The sequence below is a fragment of the Plecotus auritus genome, assembly GCF_963455305.1.
Source record: "Plecotus auritus genome assembly, chromosome: 4".
Taxonomy (NCBI): Eukaryota; Metazoa; Chordata; class Mammalia; order Chiroptera; family Vespertilionidae; genus Plecotus; species Plecotus auritus.
Window position 1 is genome coordinate 108,249,185 of NC_137775.1, and position 25,120 is coordinate 108,274,304.

General features: G+C 50.6%; 1 protein-coding gene across 7 annotated transcripts in view; it reads right to left on the reverse strand.

The window, feature by feature from the left end:
- DPP6 (dipeptidyl peptidase like 6) overlaps positions 1 to 25,120 on the reverse strand; it is a 684,077-nt gene that overhangs the window by 210,607 nt on the left and 448,350 nt on the right. For all 7 annotated transcript variants that reach the window (XM_080664796.1, XM_080664799.1, XM_080664800.1 and 4 more), the window contains exon 3: positions 23,977 to 24,075. In XM_080664796.1, coding sequence (XP_080520922.1) covers positions 23,977 to 24,075 — 99 coding nt within the window. The remainder of the gene's footprint in view (positions 1 to 23,976; positions 24,076 to 25,120) is intronic.

Genomic DNA, 25,120 nt, shown 5'->3' on the forward strand with positions numbered 1-25,120 from the left:
TCACTCAGTCTAAAATGCTTTGTATTATGAAGGGCATACCGCTGGTACTTAATACACTGAATGTTCATCAAAGAAAAAAGTGCCGTAGGAGATTAGAGAATACGTTTTGTTCACTTGGAAGCCAATTTCTGTGTCTGTTGGGGACTTTGGAAAACCTACAGTGCCCCAGGCCTAGGAATTTCCTGGGAAAATTGTTCCAATCCCTGCTAATCAATTACCATTGGAAATGGACATGTACGAGTGCACATTAACTACCCTCCCAACAGAAAGCACAGAGGGAAATGTTGATGGTCTCCACACAAACACCTGGCCTCCTCTAGCAAGATGTGTGTGTGTGTGTGGGGGGGGGGGGTGGCGGGGCACCCCACGTCTTCTACGCTAGATATAGATCTGAGTTTCAAGAGACAAAAGGAAAACACTTTCTCTTTCAGAAGTTGCAGATGACCAGGTGTTGGATGTTTTTAGCATCCCAAACAGAAGAGAATGAAAAAGAAATTGCCTTTAAATAGGTGACTTGGAAGAATTTAGCTAAATACTGAATATCACATTAATCAGATGCAGTGAGTAAGAAAACAAGACAGTGCACATTTTATTATACAGACAACATTCCCTCTCAAGGGGTTACAGGAGAGTGAGAAGTTAGGAAAATTCCTAAGCAAATGGAATAGGGAAACGGAGATAAGAAAATTAAGCAAGACCAAAAAGTTTGGGGAGCTTGCAGTCAGCTTGTAAAGAACAGCCATTATCTTCCCCAAACTTGAGAGCAAATGGCTAAATACCTGTCCTCACTAAAGAATGCAGGAGAGAAATGGGAGAGGAGGGAATCTTAATGCCCCTTCTTCCTCAGACCAGAGAACACACAGTGTAAATCGCTAGAATGCTAAGGCCGGGGGCAGGGAAAGGAGAGGGAGTGTTCAAACCCTGTCTCACTCAAAAATGGAGTCAGCTGTTTTTGGAAAGATATAAGGGGTCAAGGGCAGTTTTACTAGTATTTCACTCCCTAAACAGAGAAGCCAGCAATCTCGGGGCTTGTCAAGTTAAAACTGCCATGTGCTTCTCATACATTCTGGGAAGCCATAGCGAAATAAAAGGGAGACCTTGGGAGTTAATCTGTGCCAAGACATTTGGCAGGAAAAACCCCCACAACCTATAGACAGAAGGGCATGTAACCCCTCGAACCCCCACTGCACTCACTCCCCAGATTAGTGGGGAAGGCTGTCTGCACCTCACAGGGCAGATGCATTTAGATAAACTTGCTTGCCTTGCTTATTCGATAGATTTGCTCACTTTGCTTCTTTTTTTTAAATAATATATTTTATTGATTTTTTACAGAGAGGAAGGGAGAGGGAGAGAGAGTTAGAAACATCGATGAGAGAGAAACATCGATCAGCTGCCTCCTGCACACCCCCTACTGGGGATGTGCCCGCAACCAAGGTACATGCCCTTGACTGGAATCAAACCTGGGACCCTTCAGTCCGCAGGCTGACGCTCTATCCACTGAGCCAAACCGGCTAGGGCTCCCTTTGCTTCTTTACTGCATTCGAATTGCTATGATGCAATACTTTGGTGTCACTTGTTTGAAGTCTTTCCTGTGGGACTGACAAGAACCAAGGCGGGAGCAGGCCCACCCTTCCATGCAGGGGCCGCCGATGACCCTCTCCTGGCGTCTGGGAGGGCCTGGCACAAAAGCATTGACACTTCAGAGTCAATGTGTCATGTGACTCTGTTTCAGGAAATTGTATTTTTATAAAATATGTTTAAAGAACACTGAAGATGTCAGACACATGGGTTTCAATGTGCTCTACCCTCACCCCCACAGTCACACCCTGCTCCTGGGAGCATAGAAAATTGTAAACATCTTAAATGTTTCCTGAAAATTCTTCAGCAACAGGCATGGGGGACAAGCCTCCTTTTGTGTATCATGTGTCAGAGTTGGGAAACAGGTCATTTTGAACCCTAAGAAAAGAACTGCACACGAAATGCGTGGGGAGAAGATGGAGCCACTTCCAGAACTTGCACAAATTGTCAAAATCAACATTTTTCTAACTTTGGCAATTAGCCAATGGCCTCCAACAATGGCCTCCTCTGAGGTGCATTTATTAAAAAAAAAAAAAAAAAAAAAAAAGGCTGGATCTTGATCAGGTCAATGATTCTGTGTGGCCTTTTGACTTATCATCTCCCCGTCTCCCTCTCCACAGCTCTGTGGCAGTATTGAAAACAAATTGCTTGGCAATCACTGTAGTGATTAAATTCATCAGTGTAGAAGCCACTGGAGGGGAAAGAACAGCTTTATAGATCTCCCAAAGCTCTGGTTTCTAGAGGATTGCCATTATTTCATCTGTCTGACAGTTTCCTGGAAACCTGTACTCCTCAAAGCACAGCTTGCTCACTACAAAAGCCTTTTCTCTGGGGCATTTGTCAAAAAACAATCTGTGACAACTGTTTTAAACAGCAGCCGCCAGGGGTGATAACAGTTGCAGTAAATGAAAAGTTTACCAAAAAACTGAAAAAGAAAAGCTAGGGAGCAAAAAGTCCATGAGGGCTTTGAGACACTCGAACATACTGGTACTTTGGGACTGTAATAGGCTGTATGCATGTCTAGGAGATGTGTGAGAATGCCCTCTGGCTAACCTCGAGACTCCCAGCAAGCAGGCAGGAAAGGAAGACCATGGCAGGGTCATAAACTCCCTGTTAAGTGTTGAAGTTGTGCACTAACATGTACACAGAGCTTGTTGGCAAAGGCGGGGAGACTTATTTCATGAACTCTCTGTCTAATCATTATACAAGCACCAAGCTAAGCCAGCAGAGGTGTCAGTGTCTGTCCTCCCACGAAAAGCACGCAGACCTTATTGCATTAGCGCAGGAAGCCATTAAACATGTGAATAGCAACAAACAACAAAAACCAGCAGCCAGACCTAGGGAGAGGATGATCTGATTTCCAGAGCTGCCACACTGAGTTATTGAAAATGTCTGGTATTTAACAAAAATCACGAGACACAAAGAACTAGGACAGGGCGGTCCATACACAGGTGAAAATTATTTCCGAGGAAGTTTGGATGTTAGACATGTTCGAAGAAAACTCTTTCAATTAGCTATCATATAAGCGAAATAAGCCAGTGAGAGAAAGACAAGTGCTGTATGATGTGACTCATATGTGGGATCTAATGAACAAAATAGAAACAGATTCATAGATAGAGAACAGACTCTAACAGCTGCCAGAGAGAAGGGAGTTTGGGATGAAAAGGTGAAGGGATTAAGCAAAAAACAAACAAACTCATAGACACAGATAATAGCAAGGTGATTACCAGGGGGAAAGGGGTGGAGGAGGTAGAAGAGGGTAAAGGAAGGATAAATGGTGATGGAAGGAGACTTGACTTGGGGTAGTGAACACATAATACAATATACAGATGATATAGAACTATACACCTGAAACCCTTATTAATACTTTTATTAATCCATGCCGCCCCAATAAATTAAATAAATATAATAAATTAGCTATTATAAATATGTTCAAAGAACTAAAAAACACCTTGTCTAAAGAACTAAAAATATGAGAACTCTGTGTCACTGAATAGAAAATATCAATAAAGAAATCGAAAGGCTTTACAATGAACCAAACAGAAATTCAGGAGTTGAAAGACAGCAAGGGAAATGAAAAAGTCACTCAAGCACAAAGATCGCGTCTGATCCTGCAGGAGCCATGAACATGGTGATGACCGATATCTTCGGTCTGAGGAGAAGACAGAAAAAGGAAGGAAGAACAATCAGAGTTTCAGAGACTCGTGGGACAAGCGTCTCAGCAGGTGCATCACAGGCCCTAAGACGAGGGGCGGGAGAGAAAAGAGCAGACATTATCACTGAAGAAATAATGACCACAGATGAAGAGAAGGGAGCCCTTTGTGCTCATTCCATGAGGCCAGCATCACCCTGATACACAGAACCACAGACATCAAAGAAAACCACAGACCGATACCTCTTATGGATATAGATGCAAAAATCCTCAACAAAATATTAGCCAACCAAATGCAACAACTTAGAAATATACACCAGGACAAAGGGGAATTTATCCCCAAAATACAAGGTTGGTTCAACATAGGGACTCCATCAGTGTAATGCACTTTTGTCCTTTGCGTCTGACTTACTTCACTTGGTGTGTTGTTTTCAGCATCATCCCTGGTGTATACATATCGAGTTCCTTTCAGAAAGCTGAGTAACACCCCATTGTGCGTGTGCACCACGTTTCGCTTACCCATTTTGTGTTGATGAACATTTTGGTTGTTTCCACATGTTGACTATTATGAATAACGCTGCATGTATGTATATATGACGTGTGACAGCTAGGATGTTCCATGTAGAAACATCAATATGAACTCATGTTTAGCTTAATACACAGATGGAGCTCGATATAGAGACATTGCGCGCACACACACACACACACACACACACACACACACACACACACCCGTTTCCTCACTCTGTCAGCTGTGAACACAGCCCAGAAACTATGATGGCCTCGTACCAGCAAGTGCAGACTTGGTTTCCATACCAAACAGAAGGAACCAGGGCTCCTAGGAGAAATGGCTAGTGTAGGGCTGGGGAAGACAACATAAGATGAGCCCTAGAGTATCTTGCAGTGGCAGCAAAAAGAAACAAATAGCCCTGGCTGGTTCGCTCAGTGGTTTCAGGGTCGGCCCTCAGATGGAAGGGTCTGTTCGATTCCTGGTCAAGGGATGTGCCTAGGTTGTAGGCCTGATCCCGGCCCGGGTCAGGGTATGTGCAGGAGGCAACTGATCACTGTCTCTCTCACATCGATATCTCTGTCTCTCTCTCCCCCCTCCCTCCCTCCCTTCCACTCTGTCTACGAATCATTGGAGGAAAATATATATCCTGGGATGAGGATTAACAAGAGAGAGAGAGAGAGAGAGAGAGAGAGAGAGAGAGAGAGAGAGAAAGGGAAGGAGGGAGGAGAGGGGAGAAAGGGTGAGATAAAGTAAAAGCCCCGATGATGCAGGCTTGCCTGAGAGTATGGAGTCAGCCAGAAAAGTGCCCAATGTACAAAGCTGGAACATTTGAGAAAAAAAAGCTGTACTGGATTATTACACAAAGTATAAAATACATATATATAAGTCTATAGTGATCTAAGTAAATGAATCCACACATAAATGATGAACAGACACACTGCCCTGCAGAAGAATTCTGAATCAGCTGTACCCTGCGTCAGGCAGGTACAGCACGCCCCTCCCTCCTCCAGGGCAGGCTCTGCACAGGGACTTCCTTCCAAAAGCACAGGATGAAAATGTGGGGAGAGAGACACTTGGTAGAGACACCTGGCCAATGCGACCTCAGCACAGGGTCAGGACACCAGACGCCTGGCCAATGCGACCTCAGCACAGGGTCAAGGGCACCACCTGGCCAATGCGACCTCAGCACAGGGTCAGGACACCAGACGCCTGGCCAATGCGACCTCAGCACAGGGTCTAGGGCAGTGGTCGGCAAACTCATTAGTCAACAGAGTCAAATATCAACAGTACAACAATTGAAATTTCTTTTGAGAGCCAAATTTCTTAAACTTAAACTTCTTCTAACGCCACTTCTTCAAAATAGACTCACCCATGCCGTGGTATTTTGTGGAAGAGCCACACTCAAGGGGCCAAAGAGCTGCATGTGGCTCGCGAGCGCAGTTTGCTGACCACGGGTCTAGGGCACCCTCCTGTGTGCTTCCTCCCCAAACCCTAGAAGCCCAACCAAACGACAAGTCAGAAAAACTGCAATCTAAGAACATGCTACAAGAGACCTGACCAATATTCCTCAGAACAATCGAGTTCGATTCCTATGAAGGTCATCAAAACCCAGGAAGGTCTGCGAAGTTATCAGAGCAAGAGGAGCTAAGGAGACCTGGCAACCGAGTGTCATGGGGTACCTGGATGGGATCCTAGAGCAAGAAGGGGCATTAGAACCAAGGAAAGGCGAGTTACGCACTGCCTTCAGTTAATAATGACCTGTCAGTGTTGGTTGGTTAGCTGTGATAAATGTACCGTCTGAATGCAAGTGTAGGGGAAGTGTGAGCTGGAAGTCTCTTGAGACTTTTCAGACGCTACAACCCAGAACGTAGTGGAAAAAATATACAACTGAGTTCCTGGTCGGCAAGGGAGAGCCCTCTGGTTCTAACTCTTCGACGACAAAATGCAACCGTTCTCAATTCACATCCATGGCCCTTAGTTTCCCAAATAACAAAGTCTCTTTCAATATGTTAACTTGGACTGCATGGTCCCAGATATGCCTGTCCCATGTCCCAGGTCATGCATGATGGAGGGATTAAATCCCAAAACTACAAGTTTTAAAAACGTCTTCTAATTTTATTTTATTTTTTATAGGAGAGAGAGAGAGAGAGAGAGAGAGAGAGGGAACATCAATTGGCTGCCTCCTGTATGCTCCCCAACTGGGGATCAAACTAGCAACCTAGGTATGTGCCCTGGCCGGGAATGGAACAGGCCACCTTCTGTTGTACGGGACTATGCTCCAAACAACTGAGCCACTTGGCCAGAGCAAAACCCATCTAATTTTAAGAGTCCCACAACAAACAAAAAATTAATATTGCATATTTCCCATTTATGGTTTTGTCTTTTAAACCTAAAACTACCTAAAAATTTAAAGATACACTTAGATATTTTTAGTTAAGAATGGCTATTTTTAGAGGCAATATTTTAATTTTAATTTTCAGGAATATGGAACTGAGGTTTGGGGCTGTAATGATCTGTTGGACAAAAAAGAGAAGGATGAGACTAGAGTCGTATTTCATAAAAATTAGGTCCCATAAGTTGATCCTTTGACATATCGGTTCCTGGACTCATATCCCTTCCACATCACACCTAAATGCATTAAAAAATAATTAGGGAGGCTCTTGCTTTGGCAGAAAGCAGTGTTCTTGCTCAGATGATCATATGTCACACCGCTAATGTTACTATAAATGTGAGGCAGCTAAATTTACACTCAAGGTAACATTATATATTAATAAGCATATTAATAGGTCAGCGATCAAGAAATCACACACCAGCTCGCAAGCCAAATCGCATCTGTCTCCATGCTTATTTGCTACCCACACAACATACACGTGGCACAGGGCATACATCTTCTCAGGGGCTGGCCTTCCATCAGTTCTCCAGGAGACTAAACATAGCCCCGTTACTGTGATTGTCATGTGTATCCTTAGCCACTGGGGGGCACTGTTTCATACACTCCTCCAAGCACTGTTGAGGCTTTTACCAGTAAAACTAATGAAAAATAATAGCTACCGAGGACACAGTTCTGAATTCATCCATGTTGGTAAGCAGGGATGATTCATAAAAATCGATACTTTATCATTCACGTTATTGACCCATACGTCCGGAGCACTGGCTTTTAACCCCAGTCCTCTTCTGGACAGATGTGTGAACCCAGCAAGTGCATGCAGACAGCTGGAAGCCTCCGTTTCCTGACCAGAAAAGCACACGTTTGTGGAACTTTTTATAATACATTTGGGATATTTTCACAAAACCTATGATTCTGATCGGATGTGGCGTGGCTGTTGATTTGGCAGGTTTCCTAAAATGTACCTTCACTGGGGAGTTTTGTTGTTGGAGTTGGACAAAAGCTCTTGGCTGAAGGAATGGTCACCTCAGATGCTAAAGCAAGAGCCGCATTCTTTTCTCAAGATGGGAGGGGCGGGGTGGGGGGGAAAGGTGCAGGGTGAGCAGTACAGAGTGGTGGTTACGGGACAGTCACGGGATGGAAGGCCAGCACAGAATAGAGTCAACAGTACTGTGGTCACTGCATGGTGCCAGGGGGGACTCGAGTGACAGGGAGGAGCCACTGCATACACTATATGATTGTCTAACCACTATGCTGGGTGCCTAAAGCTAATATGATATTGCATGTCAACTGTAATTGAAAAATAAAAGAAATTTTAAAAAGAAGAAGATGGAGTAGTCACCTGGCCCAGTCAGGGCTCAGAGTGAGCCAGATGCAGGGCGCTACCTTCCGGAAAGTGAAGTTTTCCAGTGTTTATCCCAAGAGAGAACTATCTTAAAAACATACCATAGGTATATCATTAAAAAGGAAGATATAGCCCTGGCTGGTGCTGCTAAATGGTTAGAGTTAGGCCTGCAGACCTAAGGGTCTTGGGTTCAATTCCCTGTCAGGGGCACGTACCTCGGTTGCAGGTTCGATCCCCGTCCCCAGTTGGGGCACATGTGGGAGAAAACCAATTGATGTGCCTCTCTCAATCCAATGTTTCTCTCTCTATCTCTCCCCCTCCCTCCTTTCCACTCTCTCTAAAAATCAATGGAAAAATATCCTCAGTGAGGATTAAAGTAAAGAAGATATATAATATCTGTGACATCTCCAAACCCTGCCAGATGCTTCCTAATGAAAGCAAAGACTGCCCAGTAAGTAAGTCTCCTGCTGGGAGTTATTGTTCAGTGCCTTGGAGGAGAGGGACTCTACTTATCAGATGTTTGTCTAATGTCACCCACGGCGGCTGCAGGACTGGGCCCCCACACCTCCGTCGCTGTCCTGTGGGGCCCAGGGCTGAGCCATTTTTCCTGGCTCCCCATTCTGCTTTCAGCTGTGCGTGCACCTGACTCATCCATGTTGGATTCTGGGGGCAGCCTTGCATAGGCCACCCTTTTGTCCCCGACTGTCCCCTGCGAAGGTCTCTGTACAAGGAAAGTGGCTCCTAAGAACACATGTGCACATATCAGGGGAAGGGTTAAGAAGTACAAACTGGCAGCTTCAGCATAGTCACGGCACGGGAAGTCCAGTGGGAGCACTGTGAGTAATCTATGTATATATAAAAGCCCAAGCAACCATTCGACCATTCGACTGGTAGCTATGATGCGCACTGACCACCAGAAGGCAGATGCTCAATGCAGGAGCAGAAACCACAGGCATGGAAACGTGGAACAGACTGATGAATCTCAGAGGGAAGGGGAGAGGGGGGAGGGTGGGAAGAGATTAACCAAAGATCTTATATGCATACTAGAGGCCTGGTGCACAGATTCATGCACCCATGGGGTCCCACGGCCTGGACTACGGGGATTACGCCAAAACCAGCCAGTGCATGGATTCGTGCACCAGTGGGGTCCCTCGGCCTGGCCTGTGGGGACCGGGCTGAAACCAGCAGTCTGACATCCCCCAAGGGGTCCTGGATTGTGAGAGGGTGCAGGCCAGGCCAAGGGACCTGACCAGTGCACGAATCCATGCACCAGACCTTTAGTGCTGTAATAAAATGCACAGCACCTGGATGGTGCAGGACTCACAGAGGGTGATCCCTAAGGAATATAAACATCTTACCACTGTGCTGTACACCTGAACTAATATAATACTGAATGCCAATTGTAATTCAAAAATTAAAAAAAATTTTAAAGAATACACACACCTGCTTCTCCTAGCCCAGACCTACACTCAGCCCGCATCCCCCAATAAATGAAACAGACCGCACAGGCCCTCTTCTCAAAGAGGGGCTGAGAGGGAACTCAAGGCCCATCCCCAAAGGGCTGCGGCCACACCCCTCACAGTCTCCCCCTCCTAACATGCAGACACAGCTCTTTCCCTAGCCTCTGCTCCTCACGGCCCCTATGCCTCAGGGCACTTTACTTGACAGTCCCAATTAGGTTCCAATGTCCCCTGGGTTCCAATGTCACCCCTGGGGCCCCCCTGAGCCCCAAAGCCAGAAGGTGATGTTCCTTTTACTCTCAGTCCACTCGGTGCCCTTCTGCCATTTAACTCTTCATCCCAACGTCCCCCTAAGAGCAAGGAGTGTGTCTTATTTTTCTTTATACCTTTTCTCAGTGATTGACTTGAATGAATGAATGAATGAATGAGTGAGTGAGTGAGTGAGTGAGTGAAATGGACTAATTTGTTGGAGGCATGACTGGGGAGAAAACCCTGGACCGGGAATCACGAGCTGGCGGATAAACTCGGTCTGCTGGCCGCACTCTCTCCTTTAAGTCACGCAGGGCTCTGTTGGGCGCACAGCCAGCGTGGCTCACACCATAGGTTCCCCAGAGAAGTCCAGGAGTCCGTCTGCGGAAGGACCTACCCACGCCGTGCCTTACAGACCCATGGCGTCTCGTGCTCACGATAAAACAACCCTTCCTCGCATTACGGAAGCTTGTCAATTACAACCCCTTTCCAGAAATGGGACCTCTTGCCTCAGAATTCTTTTAAAAAAGAAAAATCATCACATAGTTCAAGAAAGTCAAAGAACAAGACAGCCTGGCGGACATGAACTGTGCCCAGCACTTCCATTTCTGAGGCGAGTGAGATTCCGTCCATCCATCTGCGTTTCCTGGACCTAACACGGTTGCCTAGGGCCCAGAGATACCCTTCTGGGGACATACCTGAAGGAACCAAACACCCATCAGCAAGAGCACAAGCCTCTGTTGCGTCTTTTCTCAGGCGTGTGGTGGCGCCTCCGAGGCCTATCGCCCGTGGACCAGCAGGAAGAAAGGCTCCCAACCTTTCGCGGAGCTGCGGGAGTGGGATGCGGCCCCTCACTGGGTAAGTTCTCAGAGTCAGTGCAGTGTGCAACCGCTTGTGTACTTAACCGTACCAATTGGGGACCTTAACCCAATGCCAGTGTAACCAACTGCCAATAGGCTTAAGGATGAGCAGCCAGTGTCGGCCGTGTGTGCAGTGATCACCTCCTTTCGTGCCAGGGGTCACCGAGGAGGCGGAGCAGAAGGTGCCGGGGGAGGTGGGTAGTGGGTGGGTTCCCATTTCCCCTCTGATTTCAGTCAAACAGGCGCCCCTGCTGGTTGACCTCAGACATTTCTCCCCTGGTCATCCATGTGCATGTGCACAGGTAGCTGTGTGGAGGGGTTCATGTGTGCACAGGGAGGCTGTGTGGAGGGGCTTGCATGTGCACAGGCAGCTGCGTGAAGGGGCTCGCGTGTGCACAGGGAGGCTGCGTGGAGGGGTTTACTACAGAGTCCAACATGGGTCTCCTTTCTGAGGCAATTGGAACTAACAAGCAAAAGAGACAGACTCAGAGAGCAGGCTGACAGCTTTTTTGGGGGACTGCTGGCGGGGGAGGGATTGAGGGGAAAAGGAAGAATCAGGGACACAGAACAATGGGGTGAGTGCAGGGGAGAGGGGAGTGGGTGGAGGTGGAAGAGGGCATACGGGGGAATAAATGGTGATGGGGAAAAATAAAATAAAATAAAATAAAGAATAAACATAATAGCGAATAAAGAAAATGACTTCTAGGACAAATTCCTGGTCACTCTGCAAACCCCACCACCAGAGGCAAGGCGGGGGGTGGTCTGTGTCATGTGCTCCTGGAATTCCTGCTCAGAACTGACCACCCCAAGCAGCTGGCATGGGCTTAAGGTAATGCTCCCAGCAAACTGCTGCACTGAGACGAAAAGCAAGACACATTGAAGTCCCCAGAACAGCCATCACCACGTCATTCCTCCGGGCTTCTCTGTGCATTCCTCAGGCACTTCCCTGGCAGGTCACCACTGGATTAGGGAAAGTGCTGGTGGAGGGGTGCATGCTCCCTCCTGGGGGCGTCCGAGATGAGTGGTTGGGGGGTGGGGGGGGGAGGGAAGCTAACAGCTGGAGGATCGTAAGATCTGGTGAGAAGTCACAGCCCATGCTCCCCGGGCTGCCACGCGGAGCCTTGGGGGTCGGCCGGGACCTGGATGCCAGGCTCCTGAGAGACCTGCAGCAAGGGAGGGTGGGGACAGTGTGCACAGCATAGCCAAGGGCCACACCGTGGCTGGTGGCTCCTGAGAGGGAGGAAACTCAGGGGTGCCGTCTTGTCCTCACACACACTGGCCTCTCCCCACTCAGAGGACTTGCCCGCCACGCAGTCGGCGCCCTTGCTGTTCGTACACAGACTTCCCACAGGACTCGCAGGTGCTCAGAGCCCTCCGGAGGCTTCCGAGTAAGCCCGGCAGAGCTCGCTGGAGGCCTAGCGCTGCTCTCGCATCGTGAGGCCCAGGCGGGGCCTTCGCCTCTCTGACCCCAGCACCCTTATCCATAAAACTCGTGTTAGCAGGCAACAGTCTGCTGCTTTTTAATCTATGAGGCTTGCTCTCTGTGCCGCTCCCTTTAGGGGGAATGAGACATGGTCATTGTGGGGGGTCCGATGGTGCACAGACGACAGTGTGGGAAGAGGGAGGGAGTCTGAGGTCGGAAACTACAGGCAACGGCACATTCTGCATACGATCCACAACGGCCAGTGAAAACCCATGTGCGAGCCACACTGTGTCAGAGCTCCTTCCGCATCTGTCAGATCCTCCCCATGAGGAGCAGCAAGAACCTGGACACATAGTGATCCTTGTAAATGTGCGTGTAAGTTTTTAAAATGCCAAGAGTTACAACAAGCAAAGAGCCTGGTTCTCCTTCCGCCGGCCGGAAACCTGGTGCCCTAGTCCCCTCCACACACACTCCATGTGCCCACCTGCTGGGTCGTTCATTCAGACACTTAACACTAGAGGAGACCTCATCCCACGGTGTGTGTGGCCCGAGGAGCTTGCTGCTGAGGGCAAGAGGGACGTAAACCAACACCTGGACAGAAAGTTAATTTGCTGGGGTGCAGGGTCGGAGGGGATTGTACCCAATTGTGGACGAGACCAAGTGGTTCGGTTTTTGTGAGTTAAGAAGGTGATCAGTGTTTGAAAAGATGTCGATGGTAATTAGTTAGCCTCGCAGGCTGATGTGGGTGAGGACCTGGTGGAGTAATTTAATTGAAACAATAAAGGATAATGTTTCCCGATCTCAGACTCAGGGGGCCCCTGCATTCAGGAGGGGAGTGTAAGGATTGGGGCTCTCTGACTGCCTCAAAGGCCGTCCTAGGAAGAGTCTGCGCGGGCATCACAGCCTCGGCCTGCACAGCGCAGTGCGTCGGGACATGGAGCGTCCCAGGCTCTCCAACCCAGTGGCAGATAAAGTGAGGCTGTGAGGCCTGTGCGTGGGCTGTGGGCGACCCTGCTCCCGGGTCCCGGGCAGTGCTGTCCGGCACCATGTGCCCCAGGCTGATGGAGCCTGGATGAAAGACCACAGGGGCAAGGGGCATGCTCTCTGCCCCATGGGGGAGAGGGGGACGGACATTGGAGGGGCTGAGTGTTGTGGGAGATCCTCAGGAAAAGCCCTGAAAAGCCTGGGGGTGGAAATAACCCCAGACACCCTGGAAAATGTCAGCCTTCCTGAGGAGGGAGCATAACATGGATCTCACCCAAGAGTCCTTTCTCCATAATAGATGTACGCGCACACGCGTGCGCACACGTTTATTTCCCTGGGCTCAGGAGGGGAAATAGGCCTGTCCCCTTCAAATGCCCACAAACAGGTAGAAACAGGATTTCGTTCATGGCCTGTTCACTCGGGGCACAAACTCAGACATCGGATTTCCCAGGGGAGGGGCCGCTGGCCAACGATGCAGCGATGCAGCCTCAGAACGTCCCCCCTTTGCTGGGAGAGCGCTGGCCCAGCTGAGCTGCAGAGCCGGGATCAGACAATTCCCACGTCCCATCCCCCAGCCAGTTAGGATGAGCCCCTCTGGCGGAGGACTGGCTGCCTGGTGTCAGGGAAAGATGTCTGCCTCCTCTCTGCCTGCAGAGGCGCCCTGAGGCTGGGCTCTCAGCTGCGGCTCCAGCTGCTGCGGCTGCGAGTTGTGCAGAGGCCTGGCAACCTGGGGAGGGAGCACCAGCTTCTGCTCAGGGTGCCCAGAGAAGCGGTTTGGGGTCAACCATGCAGGACGCGCCGAGTTGCTGAAGTAGAGAAATGCGGGAACGACAGCATTTCCAGAAAAAGAGAACAGAGACAGAAAGCACGTGGACAGCTGGGCATGCTGGGAGAAGGCTGTGCTGCAGAGGGGGGTGGGGGACGGAGGAGACCAGCACAGGAGCCCCGCCCCCGGAATTTCTACAGCCTTCCCGGGCCCTTGCGAGGCTTCCTCATTTCAACCTCCCTGGGTTCTCATGCAGCTTAAAAAGCAGTGACTGGGCAGTTATGTTGCTGCTGTAACCACTCCTGTTGCTGTGCCGGTTGTTGCTGTCACCGCCCGGCACAGAGGTGCTGCCTTCCCCGCGGCCCTGCAGGGACTCCCACAGGAAACTGAAGGATGTGGGCGGGGCAGATACAGGACAGAGAGCAGAGATGGGACAAGGTCACGGTGGCTGCCGACAGTCTGCCTGGTGCTGCCCTGGGGACCTGGGTGTGGCCGTGGGGACCTGGGCGTGGCCCTGGGGACCTGGGTGTGGGGTGTGGTTTCACAGCATTAACATAACCGGAGGGCTCCTAAGGCCAGCATTGGGCTCCCCTTCTCCTGCGGAAAGGAGGGTGCTGAAAAGCAAAAGGGGGGAAATGGTGGTTTAACCAGATGGGCCCTCATTCCTCCCAGCCCCGCCCGCCCCTGCCTGGCTCTGCAGGCCTGTGGTGTCCTCTGTGCGCCTGTGACGCACAACTTCAAATAATGGCCATTATTGCCTCCATCGACTCCCTGAGCCGCTGAAGACCGTGCTTCCCCTTTGAAACTGTCCTTCCGGGCCTTTCCCTGCAGGTAACTGTGGCCAGTGGCTACCGGCTGCATAATGACCCCTGGGGAGCTGTCTCACTCTCTCTGATTCTAACACTTAATGGTTCTGATTGAAAAATGTGGCCTTGAAACAGCAGCAGAAATACCCAACCATTTTACACTCAGATTTCCCCTCGTCTCACCCCGAGAGCTTTATAGGAAAATCCGTTTGGCTTTGCAGAATATCAAAAGGGAAGATGACAGAGCAAATCTGAAATCAAGCTGCTGCCATCTCCAATCTTATCTTCCGCTTTCCCGGGACCAACCAGTGGCTATTTTCCTACATTCAAAGGCAGCAATTTTCTCCGGTTTTACAGCTCTTGGTGTTTCATGCAAGAGGCACGGAGGGCTCTCTGCTCACACGTGGCTGTGGCTGGATTAATGGGAATGAGCGTAAACAAACACAGACCTGGGAGATTCCATGGCAGACTCGCTGAGCATGCCCGGGAGGAGGAGAGAGCTGAGCCCAGCCCCGTCCGCAGGTAGCAGACAAGCGAATCAGGCCCTGTCTGTGCCCCAGTGACACGGGAGGGGACAGCATGCCCTGCAAGGTGCAGCTGGCCTCGGCTTAGTGACACGGGAGGGGACAGCAGGCCCCGGGAGGCACAGCTGGCCGCGGCTTAGTGTCACGGGAGGGAACATTAGGCCCCGGGAGATGCAGCTGGCCGTGGCTGGCTCAGAGCCCAGTGCACAGGGCCGTCAGCCATTTCCAGGGGTCGGCCCAGCTGCCTTGGTAAGAGGTGCCTCCCGTGGCTGCCACCAGGCGCTGTGGCATCAGACCCCGGTGAAGAGTGACCGACTCCATGGACATGGAGCAGCCTGTTCCCTGTCTACATGGGGGAAGAGGGCAACGCAGAGCGCCGTTGCATACAAGTCTGAGTCCATCTTCCGGAATTAACCCTTTCCCATTGTCCTCTGAAACAGGGTCAGGAGGAGGACAATTCCAAAACCGGATCTGAGTTAGCACGTGCCAATGACTTGCAGAAAACACGGCCTGGGCTGTGGGGTGGAGTGGAGGGTATGCCTCCAAGAGACAGTTGTCTTTGATGACTTCTTTTTTAAAATATGTTTTTATTGATTCCAAAGAGAGGAAAGAATAGGAAGAGAGAAACATCAATGATGACAGGGAAACATTAATTGGCTGCCTCCTGTATGCCCCACACTGGGGATTGAGCCTGCAACCCGGGCATGTGCCCTGACCAGGAATCGAACCGTGACCTCCTGGCTCATGGGACGATGCTCAACCACTGAGCCACGCCCACTGGGCTCTTTGAAGTCATTTCCTCCCCTGCCTTTTTGGACAGATCATCACTGGGGTTCTCCAGGGTCCTCACTCTCTTTTCCCCCCAGAGAGACACCCAGCAGCTCCCCAGAAAGGCTCCGTTTCCACACTTCTCCAGTGGCTCTGACCTCTCACCTAGTTCACGCCCAGTTCTCAAGACTTAAAGGACACACAGTCATCTTTCATCAGCTTTTCCTCTGACTCATCACCTGTTCACAGAACCGATGCCCTGAGGGTGGACTCACTGGTTGGTGGACCAGCCTTACAATCTCCCAGCCATCCTCTCCTGGCCTCTCTCAGGCTGCAGGCTGCTGGGCCGGCCCGTCAGGTCCGCTCCCCAGGTGCGATGGCTTTCATACCTTTGCTTCCATTCACTGCCTGCACCCTCCGAATCTAAGACTGACAAAGTGAGGCACATTTATGTCATGACGTCCTGAGGGGGTATTGAGATGATAACAGGAATCTTACTGATGCCCAGTGCATGTGTTAGGATCTGTGTTATAAAGCTTTCCACATTTCACACTTAGTATCACCCTGCGGATCACATGATCTGAAAGGCTAAGTGCAAACATTTCATTGTGGTCATTTCTGGCTGGTGGAATCACAGGTGATTTTCATTTTCTTTTAAAGTTGTGTTCCACCCTTGCTGTCAAACAGACAATGAAAACTCGGGCCCCGCACCCAAGCCTCAGCTCTCCCCCGGCCAACTAGCTCTGAGACCTTCAGTTCCACAGGTGAACGCCACGCCTCCGTTTCCTTCCTCTGCCCATTCTCATTTGCTGACCCATCTCCTGGGACCTGCGGGAGCTGGGCTTGTCCGTGGACATGCCCACCAGGCTTCCGCACCAAGGCCTTGGCAATGGCTGTTCCATGCTGCCTGGGATGCTTTTCCCTCAGAGAGCTCATCGGCTCGGTTCTCAGAGTTAGGTCTCTGCTTAAAATCACTCCCTCAGAAAAGATTTCCAACCATTCGGAGGTCTTGTCTTTAAAATGAGGTTGTTCAAGGAGCTACCAGAGGCCCTGCCAGGCGCTGCAGGCAGCACGGGAAATGACTGGATGGGAGTCCTGCCTTCGTGGCTACACACAATGGGAAAGAGACAGCAGAGGGCGAATCCCATCCCACGCCCATAACGAAAGCTCCCGCCAGGCCACCTGGGAGCAGAGCCAGGAATTCGGGGTAGAGCGGCCTGCTGGGAGCGAGGGTGCGAAGGCGGCTGAGGATGAGGATCTGCAGGGAAGGAAGGGGACGGGAGGGAAGGTTCTGGGCAGAGGAACATCATGTGTGAGAACCACCCCGAGGGAAACAGGTGGATGTTTGAAGCAGTCATAGAAGTTCAAGCCGGCTCGTCAGAGAAAACTGGGGAGACCACAAAGGACGCAAGGGGAAAGGTTGTAGAAGAGTCCCCGGCAGGGGTGGGAACATCTGGCCCGGGGCTGTATAAGACCCACAAAATCATCGGGTCTGGCCCTGCCCAGGCATTAGGGGTGGGCTCATCAAATGTTTGACCAAATTCGCAGGCTAATTTTTAAGCTGATAACTTTGTGTGGCCCTTGGTGTTATAAATATGCAAATGGCCCTGGGCAGGAACAAGGTTCCCCCCCTGGTAGGGATGGTGGGCCCATGGGCCGGGCCGTGCCTGCTTCTCAGAGCAGGGGAGCCAGTGCCGGTTCTGAGGGAGCAGCTGAGGGAGGGGGTTCAGTACAGACACAGAGATGAGGTGTCCATGGACAACCCTGGGACAGGTGGGTCAGTCAGTGAGACTGACATACACACACACACACACACACACACACACACACACACGTGCACATACAATCCCAAAACCACACACCAAACACCCCCACACACAACACACCCACCACACAGATGTGTACAAATACACACAATCCCCACACAAACACACCACACACATGTGTGCACATACCACACATATGCACACACATGAACACACACACATGCACATGCACACACACATGCACACACCACTCAAGTCCATAGCTCAGAAGGTATTTGAGCTGGAGATACAGAATTGCAACTATACAATGGAGTATTACTAGATCATAAAAAACCAAAATGTTACCATTTGTGACAACACAGATGGATCTTGAGGGTATTATGAAATAAGCCAGACAGAGCAAGACAAATACTGATGATTTCACAGAGAACAAATTGATGGCTGCCAGAGGGGAGGGAGCTCAGGGGCTGAGTGAAAAGGTGAAGAGGTTAAGAAGCACAGATTGCTAGTTACAGCAAGTCACAGGGAGGTAAATTCCAGCATAAGAAATACAGTCATCATCCTATATAATAAAGAGGTAATATGCAAATTAACCGTCACTCCAACACACAAGATGGCTGCCCCCATGTGGTCAAATATGGCCACCCCCATGTGGACACAAGATGGCTGCCACAAGATGGCCGGCAGGGGAGGGCAGTTAGGGGCAATCAGGCTGGCAGGGGAGGGCAGTTGGGGGCGATCAGGCCTGCAGGGGAGGACAGTTAGGGGCGACCAGGCCAGCAGAGGAGGGCAGTTAGGGGCAATCGGGCCGGCAGGAGAGGGTAGTTGGGGTGATCAGGCCTGCAGGGGAGAGCAGTTAGGGGCAATCGGGCCGGCAGGGGAGCAGTTAGGCGTTGATCAGGCTGGCAGGGGAGTGGTTAGGGGGGATCAGGCTGGCAGTAAGAAACAGTTAGGGGCAATCAGGAAGGCAGACAGGCAAGCAGTTGGGAGCCAGCAGTCCTGGATTGTGAGAGGGATGTCTAACTGCCTGTTTAGGCTCAATCCCACTGGGATCGGGTCTAAATGGGCACCTGGACATCCCTCAAGGGGTCCCAGATTGGATAGGGTGCAGGCTGGGCTGAGGGACACACACCCCCGTGCACGAAATTCGTGTACTGGGCCTCTAGTATTATAATAACTATGGATGGTGCCAGGTGGGTGCTAGACTTCCGGGGTAACCACTTTGTAAGTTATATAAATGTCTAATCACTATGCTGTACACCTATAACTAATATAAAATAATATTGAATATCAACTGTAAATAAAAAATAAGCAAACAAAATTTTAAAAAACCTGAAAAAGTGATAGAACAGTAAAAAACCAGAACCTTGCCCTGACCAGTGGCTCAGTGGTTAGAGCATCAGCCCTCCAATGGAAGGGTCTTAAGTTCGATTCCCGGTCAAGGGCATGTACCAGGGCTGCAGGTTCGGCTTGGGGTCGCATTTTGGAGGCAACCAATCGATATCTCTCTCACATTGATGGTCTCACTCTTCCTCTCGATCCTTCCCCCCTCCCTCCCTTGTACTCTCTCTAAAAAAAATCAATGGAAAAAATATCCTCAGTTGAGGATTAACAAAAAAATAACAAAAACAATAGCAACAAAACCCCCCAGAAACACACAGATGGATAGTAACCCAGTTGTGGAGTGAATGACTCCCTGGGGAGTGTACAGTGAGAACAGTGAGAGGTGTGGGGACTGCTGACATTCTAAGTTGGAAACATAACACACCTCCCCCCCGCCCCCCCGGCACTAAGTGATCCCAGGCCCTGGTGCCAGACCCACCATCTGAGGGCCGTGGAGAGTCCGGCTCCTGGCCTCCTTGCTGCCAGGCTGGCCCCCAGCCCGTATCCTTGCGACTGAACGGAGAGGCCCTTGTGGTCAGGAGCCCCAGTGTCGGCTGAGGCGCAGGCAGGCGCGGGGTCCTTTGGAGGCAGAGCTGTTGACGGAGCGGCAGGATGTACGGGAGGAAGAGCAAAGTAAGACTCAGGTGTGTGGCCGGTTCTGCCAGAAGAATGTGTTTCCCATCACCTGAGCGAGGAGAGGCCGAGGGAGGACAGGTGCTTTTGTTTTGGGGGGTTGCAGGTCTAGAGCTCAGACTTGGAGATGCTGAGGTTAGGTTGGGATGGCTGTGAGATAGCCGAGAACGTGGGGGCCTGAGCTGATCCTCAGATGGGGACCAGATGAAAACACTGAGGGAGGGTGCAGATATAAGAGGCGACAACAGAAGCCCAAGCCCCGGGCCCACCCACATTAAAAGTCGGGAGAAGAGAGAGGAGCAGCACAAGGGAGCAGCAGGGCCCGAGAAGGAGCTGCCGGGAGTGGAACTAAGACAAGAGACTGTGATGAGCTTCACGTGAGAAAGTTTATTCAGGAGGGAATGGTCCATTGTAACAACTGCTGCTGATGGGTTGAATCAGATGAGGTCTGGGAACTGACCTTGAAACTGAGCAAGCTGGAGGTCACTGCCGACCTTGCCAAGATGAGGGTCAGGGAGCACTGGTAGACACCCGGGGATGGGGTTAGTGGTGGTGGGGGGGAGGAGAGCAATTGGAGGTGTCATCAAGAAACAACGGCTTCACCTGCAAGGGACAGAGAAACCAGGCAGTGCCGGGAGCTGTGGAATCCAGGTAAGGTGTGTGTGTGTGTGTGTGTGTGTGTGAGAGAGAGAGAGAGAGAGAGAGAGAGAGAGAGAGAGAGGAGAGAGAGAGAGAGAGAGAGAAATAAGATGCTGGGAATAAAGACAAAAAAATAAACATTTAGAGAAAGGAGAGATTTGCTACAATTATTCCTCAGGAAAGTGAAGTGAGTTCTCTGTGATTCCCTGACTGAGCACAGACGGGCCACGGAAGTCATGGGGAGGGAGGGCAGAGGGCAGCAGGTGTGGGCACTGCAGGCAGGTGTGGGTCTGCAGGCAGGTGTGGGTCTGCAGGCAGGTGTGGGCACTGCAGGCAGGTGTGGGTCTGCAGGCAGGTGTGAGCACTGTAGGCAGGTGTGGGCCTGCAGGCACGTGTGGGTCTGCAGGCAGCTGTGGGCACTGCAGGCAGGTGTGGGCACTGCAGGAAGGTGTGGGTCTGCAGGCAGGTGTGGGCACTGTAGGCAGGTGTGTGCCTGCAGGCAGGTGTGGGTCTGCAGGCAGGTGTGGGCACTGCAGGCATGTATGGGTCTACAGGCAGGTGTGGGCACTGCAGGCAGGTGTGAGCACTGTAGGCAGGTGTGGGCCTGCAGGCACGTGTGGGTCTGCAGGCAGGTGTTGGCACTGCAGGCAGGTGTAGGTCTACAGGCAGGTGTTGGCCTGCAGGCAGGCAGATATGACCGTGGAGTATTGAGATGCTTTCTCCTGGCTGGGTCAGCTGGACAGGAGGATGGGAAGAAGGAGTGGAGGCTGGGGAGAGAGGAGAGGCCTGACATTGTTTCAGGTGTAGGCCTCTACCTTCGTGAGAGGGAGCTCAGAGTGGACCTTCCATGGCCTCAGTTCTATTGCTCTTCATGCCTTGTTCGCTTGCCCAGTGGAGCCACATGTGCCTGAGGAATGTCTGCAGGCCTTCAGTGTATGAGAGAATTTGAAGGCTGCTGTATCAATCACTTTCAGAAAAGGTAGGTTTAAAAAATTTAGTCTCTAGTATATAGATGGGTGAGGAGAAGTTTTCCTCGAACCCAGTGAATGCAGGTCCTCCTGACTAACAGCGTGTATTAGTTCTAGACTATTAACTTCAATCTAAACCCCAGACACCTTGATTACCTTAGTGGTTAATGTACACTATAAGAAAGGAAGGCTCTTTGTGGGAAATTATACCATTTTTCTTTATCATGTATTTTTTTTAGTTCAATACAGGTATGGAAATAAGGGATGCTAAAATAAAGAATTTAAGGGATGGAAATAATTCTAAAATATTCAAAACCTATAGTCTTGTTTAAATACACAATGTAGCTGGTGAGGTTATGAAAGAAATTGTCTGGATACAGGAGACCTGAATTCTATCCATTGTAGCACAGTTTATAAAACCCAGTGAAACCCAGGTTCAAGTAAAAACTTTGCTACTTGCTAACTTTGTGATACAGATCCAGTTATTTAAACACTTTAAGCCTCAGTTTCCTCATCTGGAAAATGGTAATTATGAGAATTAAATGATTTAATATGTGTAAAGCACTTAATCTATAGTATAAGACATGGGAACCCACAGTAGGTGATTATGTAATGACTAGAGGCCTGATGCATGAAAATTCGTGCAAGAGTAGTCCTTTCTTCCCCCAGCTGCCAGCACCAGCTTCCCTCTGGCACCCGGGACCCAGAATTTCCTCCTCCGGCCACCGGCAGGCACCCGGGACCTGGGCTGGCTTCCCTTGGGCCCCGGCTTCGTCAGAAAGGACACCCAGAATGACATCCAGAAGACGTCTGTCTAATTAGCATATTACCCTTTTATTATTATAGATGATGGTAGTGGTGTTGGTGGTTGTGATGATGTGATGAAGATAAAGAGTATGATGGTGGTGATGATGGAGGTGATGTGAAGATGGTGACGATATGATGATGATATGATATGAAGTGATGATAATGATAACAAAGAAGAGGAGGAGATGGAGCAGACTTAAGGAGGACTAGGAGTTTACTAATCAGAAGGCAGAGAACAGACCCCTGGGAACATGTAAGACTGAAATGTTAGTCTGTGCTGGACCCTGTGGGGAGAACCAGTAAGAAGAAAAGAGAGAGAGGAAGAGAAAGAGAAAGGAAGGAAAGATGGAAGGAATAGAGAAAGAAAGGAAGGAAGGAAGACAGAGGTGAAGGAAGGAAGGGAGGAAGGATTAGAGGATGGAAGGAAGGAAACTGGTGAAGAGGCAGAATCTAGGAATAACACGAGGGCCAGAGATGAGGCCCCTGAGCCAGAGCTGTAGGTCCAAGCAGGTTGGAGACGCCCTCCATGCTAACCTAACACGGCCGTGCCTTTCATCAGGGGGCGCAGCTGCAGATGTGGCCTGAATGGCCTGAATTGCATTCTGTGTGAAATACAAAGCCTGTGTGCAGGGAATGAGGCAGGGCACAGGCAGGTCTGCAGAGGCCTGTGCTGGCCCCTGGCTCCCCTGCTTCTCCAGGGCTGAGCCATCTGTCCAGGGCTGAGCCGTCTGTCCAGGGCTGAGCCGGCTCCGGGCCAGAGGAAACAGGGCTGCCTCCTTTCTATCCACACAGGTTGGTGTGGGTGCCAGCAATGGAGGCGTAGCCTGCGCCCAGCGAAGAAGCCCAGCCTGCCTGCTGGACGGGTTAACTATATTCACAGGGGCCACCTGCAGTTCCACATGCACCTGCCTCTGGTGCTCGGACAGAGGAGGACTCCTCCTTCTACAGGTGCTCCTCGAGCATGAAGCTTTGCAACGCAGCATGTGAGTTGATGCGTGTCTTCCTGGGAAGAAGGAGACCATCCTGTTCCTCCTACGTGTGTTCTGGGTCAGGGTTGCCCTTGGTGGCTCACTGTTTTGTCCCATAACCGACTTTGCACCCCTACAGAGACAGTAACCACCTTTCATTGTCAGGATCAAGCCCCAAGCCTTTACAGGCTGCCTCTGTCCGGGCGGGGACACGGGCCCTCAGCCCCGCAAAATCCGAGGAAAATCATGCCCTCAGCTGCACACGAGGCCTGGTCCCTCTGCCACCACCATAACATCAGGCTGTTTCCTCACGGGGCTCATCGGACAATGACTTTTCAGGTGCACCCGCTGAGGCTGGGACTAAATGCAAACAGCACCCACAGAGAGAGCAGCACGGGAGGGATGTGGGCAGTGGGCGCTGGCCCAGCCGTGGGGTATCCCTCCCTGATGGCTCCCCCATCCCAGACCCAGTGAGAGGAGATGCATCAAGTCCTGCACTGTTAGGAACATGCCCCCTTTTACCTCTGATCTATTTTGTTTTGTAGTTTAAAAGCCCTGTGAACAAGAAAAATGGATTATGTCCCGGCTGAGGGAAATGTCTGTCTGCAACTGTGCATGGAGCACCCTGGTCCGTGGATCTAGCTACATTCTGGGGGAACCATTCAGCTCCTCAGCCCTCAGTCCAGTGGCGGGTACAGTGAGGAAGGAAGCTCGGCTGTGTGCCTCCCAGGGCTGGTTGCTTAGCAACATCTCACATCCCCCTGGGAGAAAGGATGGCTCCTGGAGGTGACATGCAGGACCCGTGTCCCATGAGGGAGCAGCCCCACAGACCAGATACACACTTCCTTAGAACAGTAACAGGATGGCCATAGCCAGAGCGCAGTGGGTCCACTTCTACGGTCAGACAGAGACCACGAGAGGCGGCCAGTAAGGCCAGGCCATCAGCAAGTGGCCAGGCGTGGGGAAGGGGTGCTCCATCGTCACTGCACACAGAACTCACCGCTTATCCACTTAGCCTCAGGGTCGTGAACTTTGAACTCGTCACTGAAGAGATCCTCCACTGTGACCTTCTTCTTCTGGGAGAGACTGTTGTCTTCCACTAGAAAACAAAGGAGGCAGATGGTCACGCCCTCCGCTTTGGTAAAAGAAGGGCCGTAGGACATTCCGATGGCCATTCGGGAACAGCACATAAGGTAGAACATCTGATTCCACCAGTTCATGCCCGACAAAAGCCAGTCGCACTTTGTTTTTAATTAAACCATCAGAGATGACTTGGCGGGGAGGGGATCCTGCGTCAGTGACATGGCCCATCTCACACCCCCTGCCTGCAATCTGCGAGGGCCACATCTCCGAGGTCTGCACGGAAATACTGTTTCAAGACTGAATGCCCCGGTGGTGACTCAGTTGGTTGGAGCAGTATCCTTGCACCAGATAGCCATGGTTTGATTCCCAGGCCAGGCACATACCTACTTAGACTGCAGGGCTCATGCTGGGAGGCAAGCAATCAATGTTTCTCACTCACAGGAATGATGTTTCTCTCTCTCTCTCCCCCTTCCTCCCTCTCTAAAATCAATTTTTAAAAAGTTAAAATAAAGGATTGATTTATGAGCAATATGGTGGGAGTCGTCAAAAGAGGGATGAACAAATATCTAAGAAAGGCTCTCTGCTGTGTTATGTAATTGATCATTCTTAAGTATTTATTAAATGCCAAGTACCGGCAGCATAGGGGGTGCCGGGAAGGAAAAGACGGCTGACATCTTCCTTAGGCATTTCTTCTCCACACACCCCACCCCCCGGCTGCCTATGGCTGGGGATGAATTCCTGTTCTGGTAGACTCACACCCTGATGTCCGTGTGCGCACTGCCAGTGCTGCCTGCACCCTCGATCACGACATTTGGGAGGAAGCAGCTAGACCAGTGGTTCCCAACCTTGTTTTGGCCATGCCCTATCTGAGCACCTCTAAAATCATGAAGCTCCCCTGCCATCCCTGTGACATGTAATTTTTATTATTCAAAAAGTGAGCTCCTATTCACATGGAGGAAGCCTAAAAGGCCATTCACTTGCTCTAAACAAGATTTCAAAGAACATGGCATCCAAGAGAAAAATAAAAGAACGAAAAGACTGTAGAGAATGCCTGGGAAGGC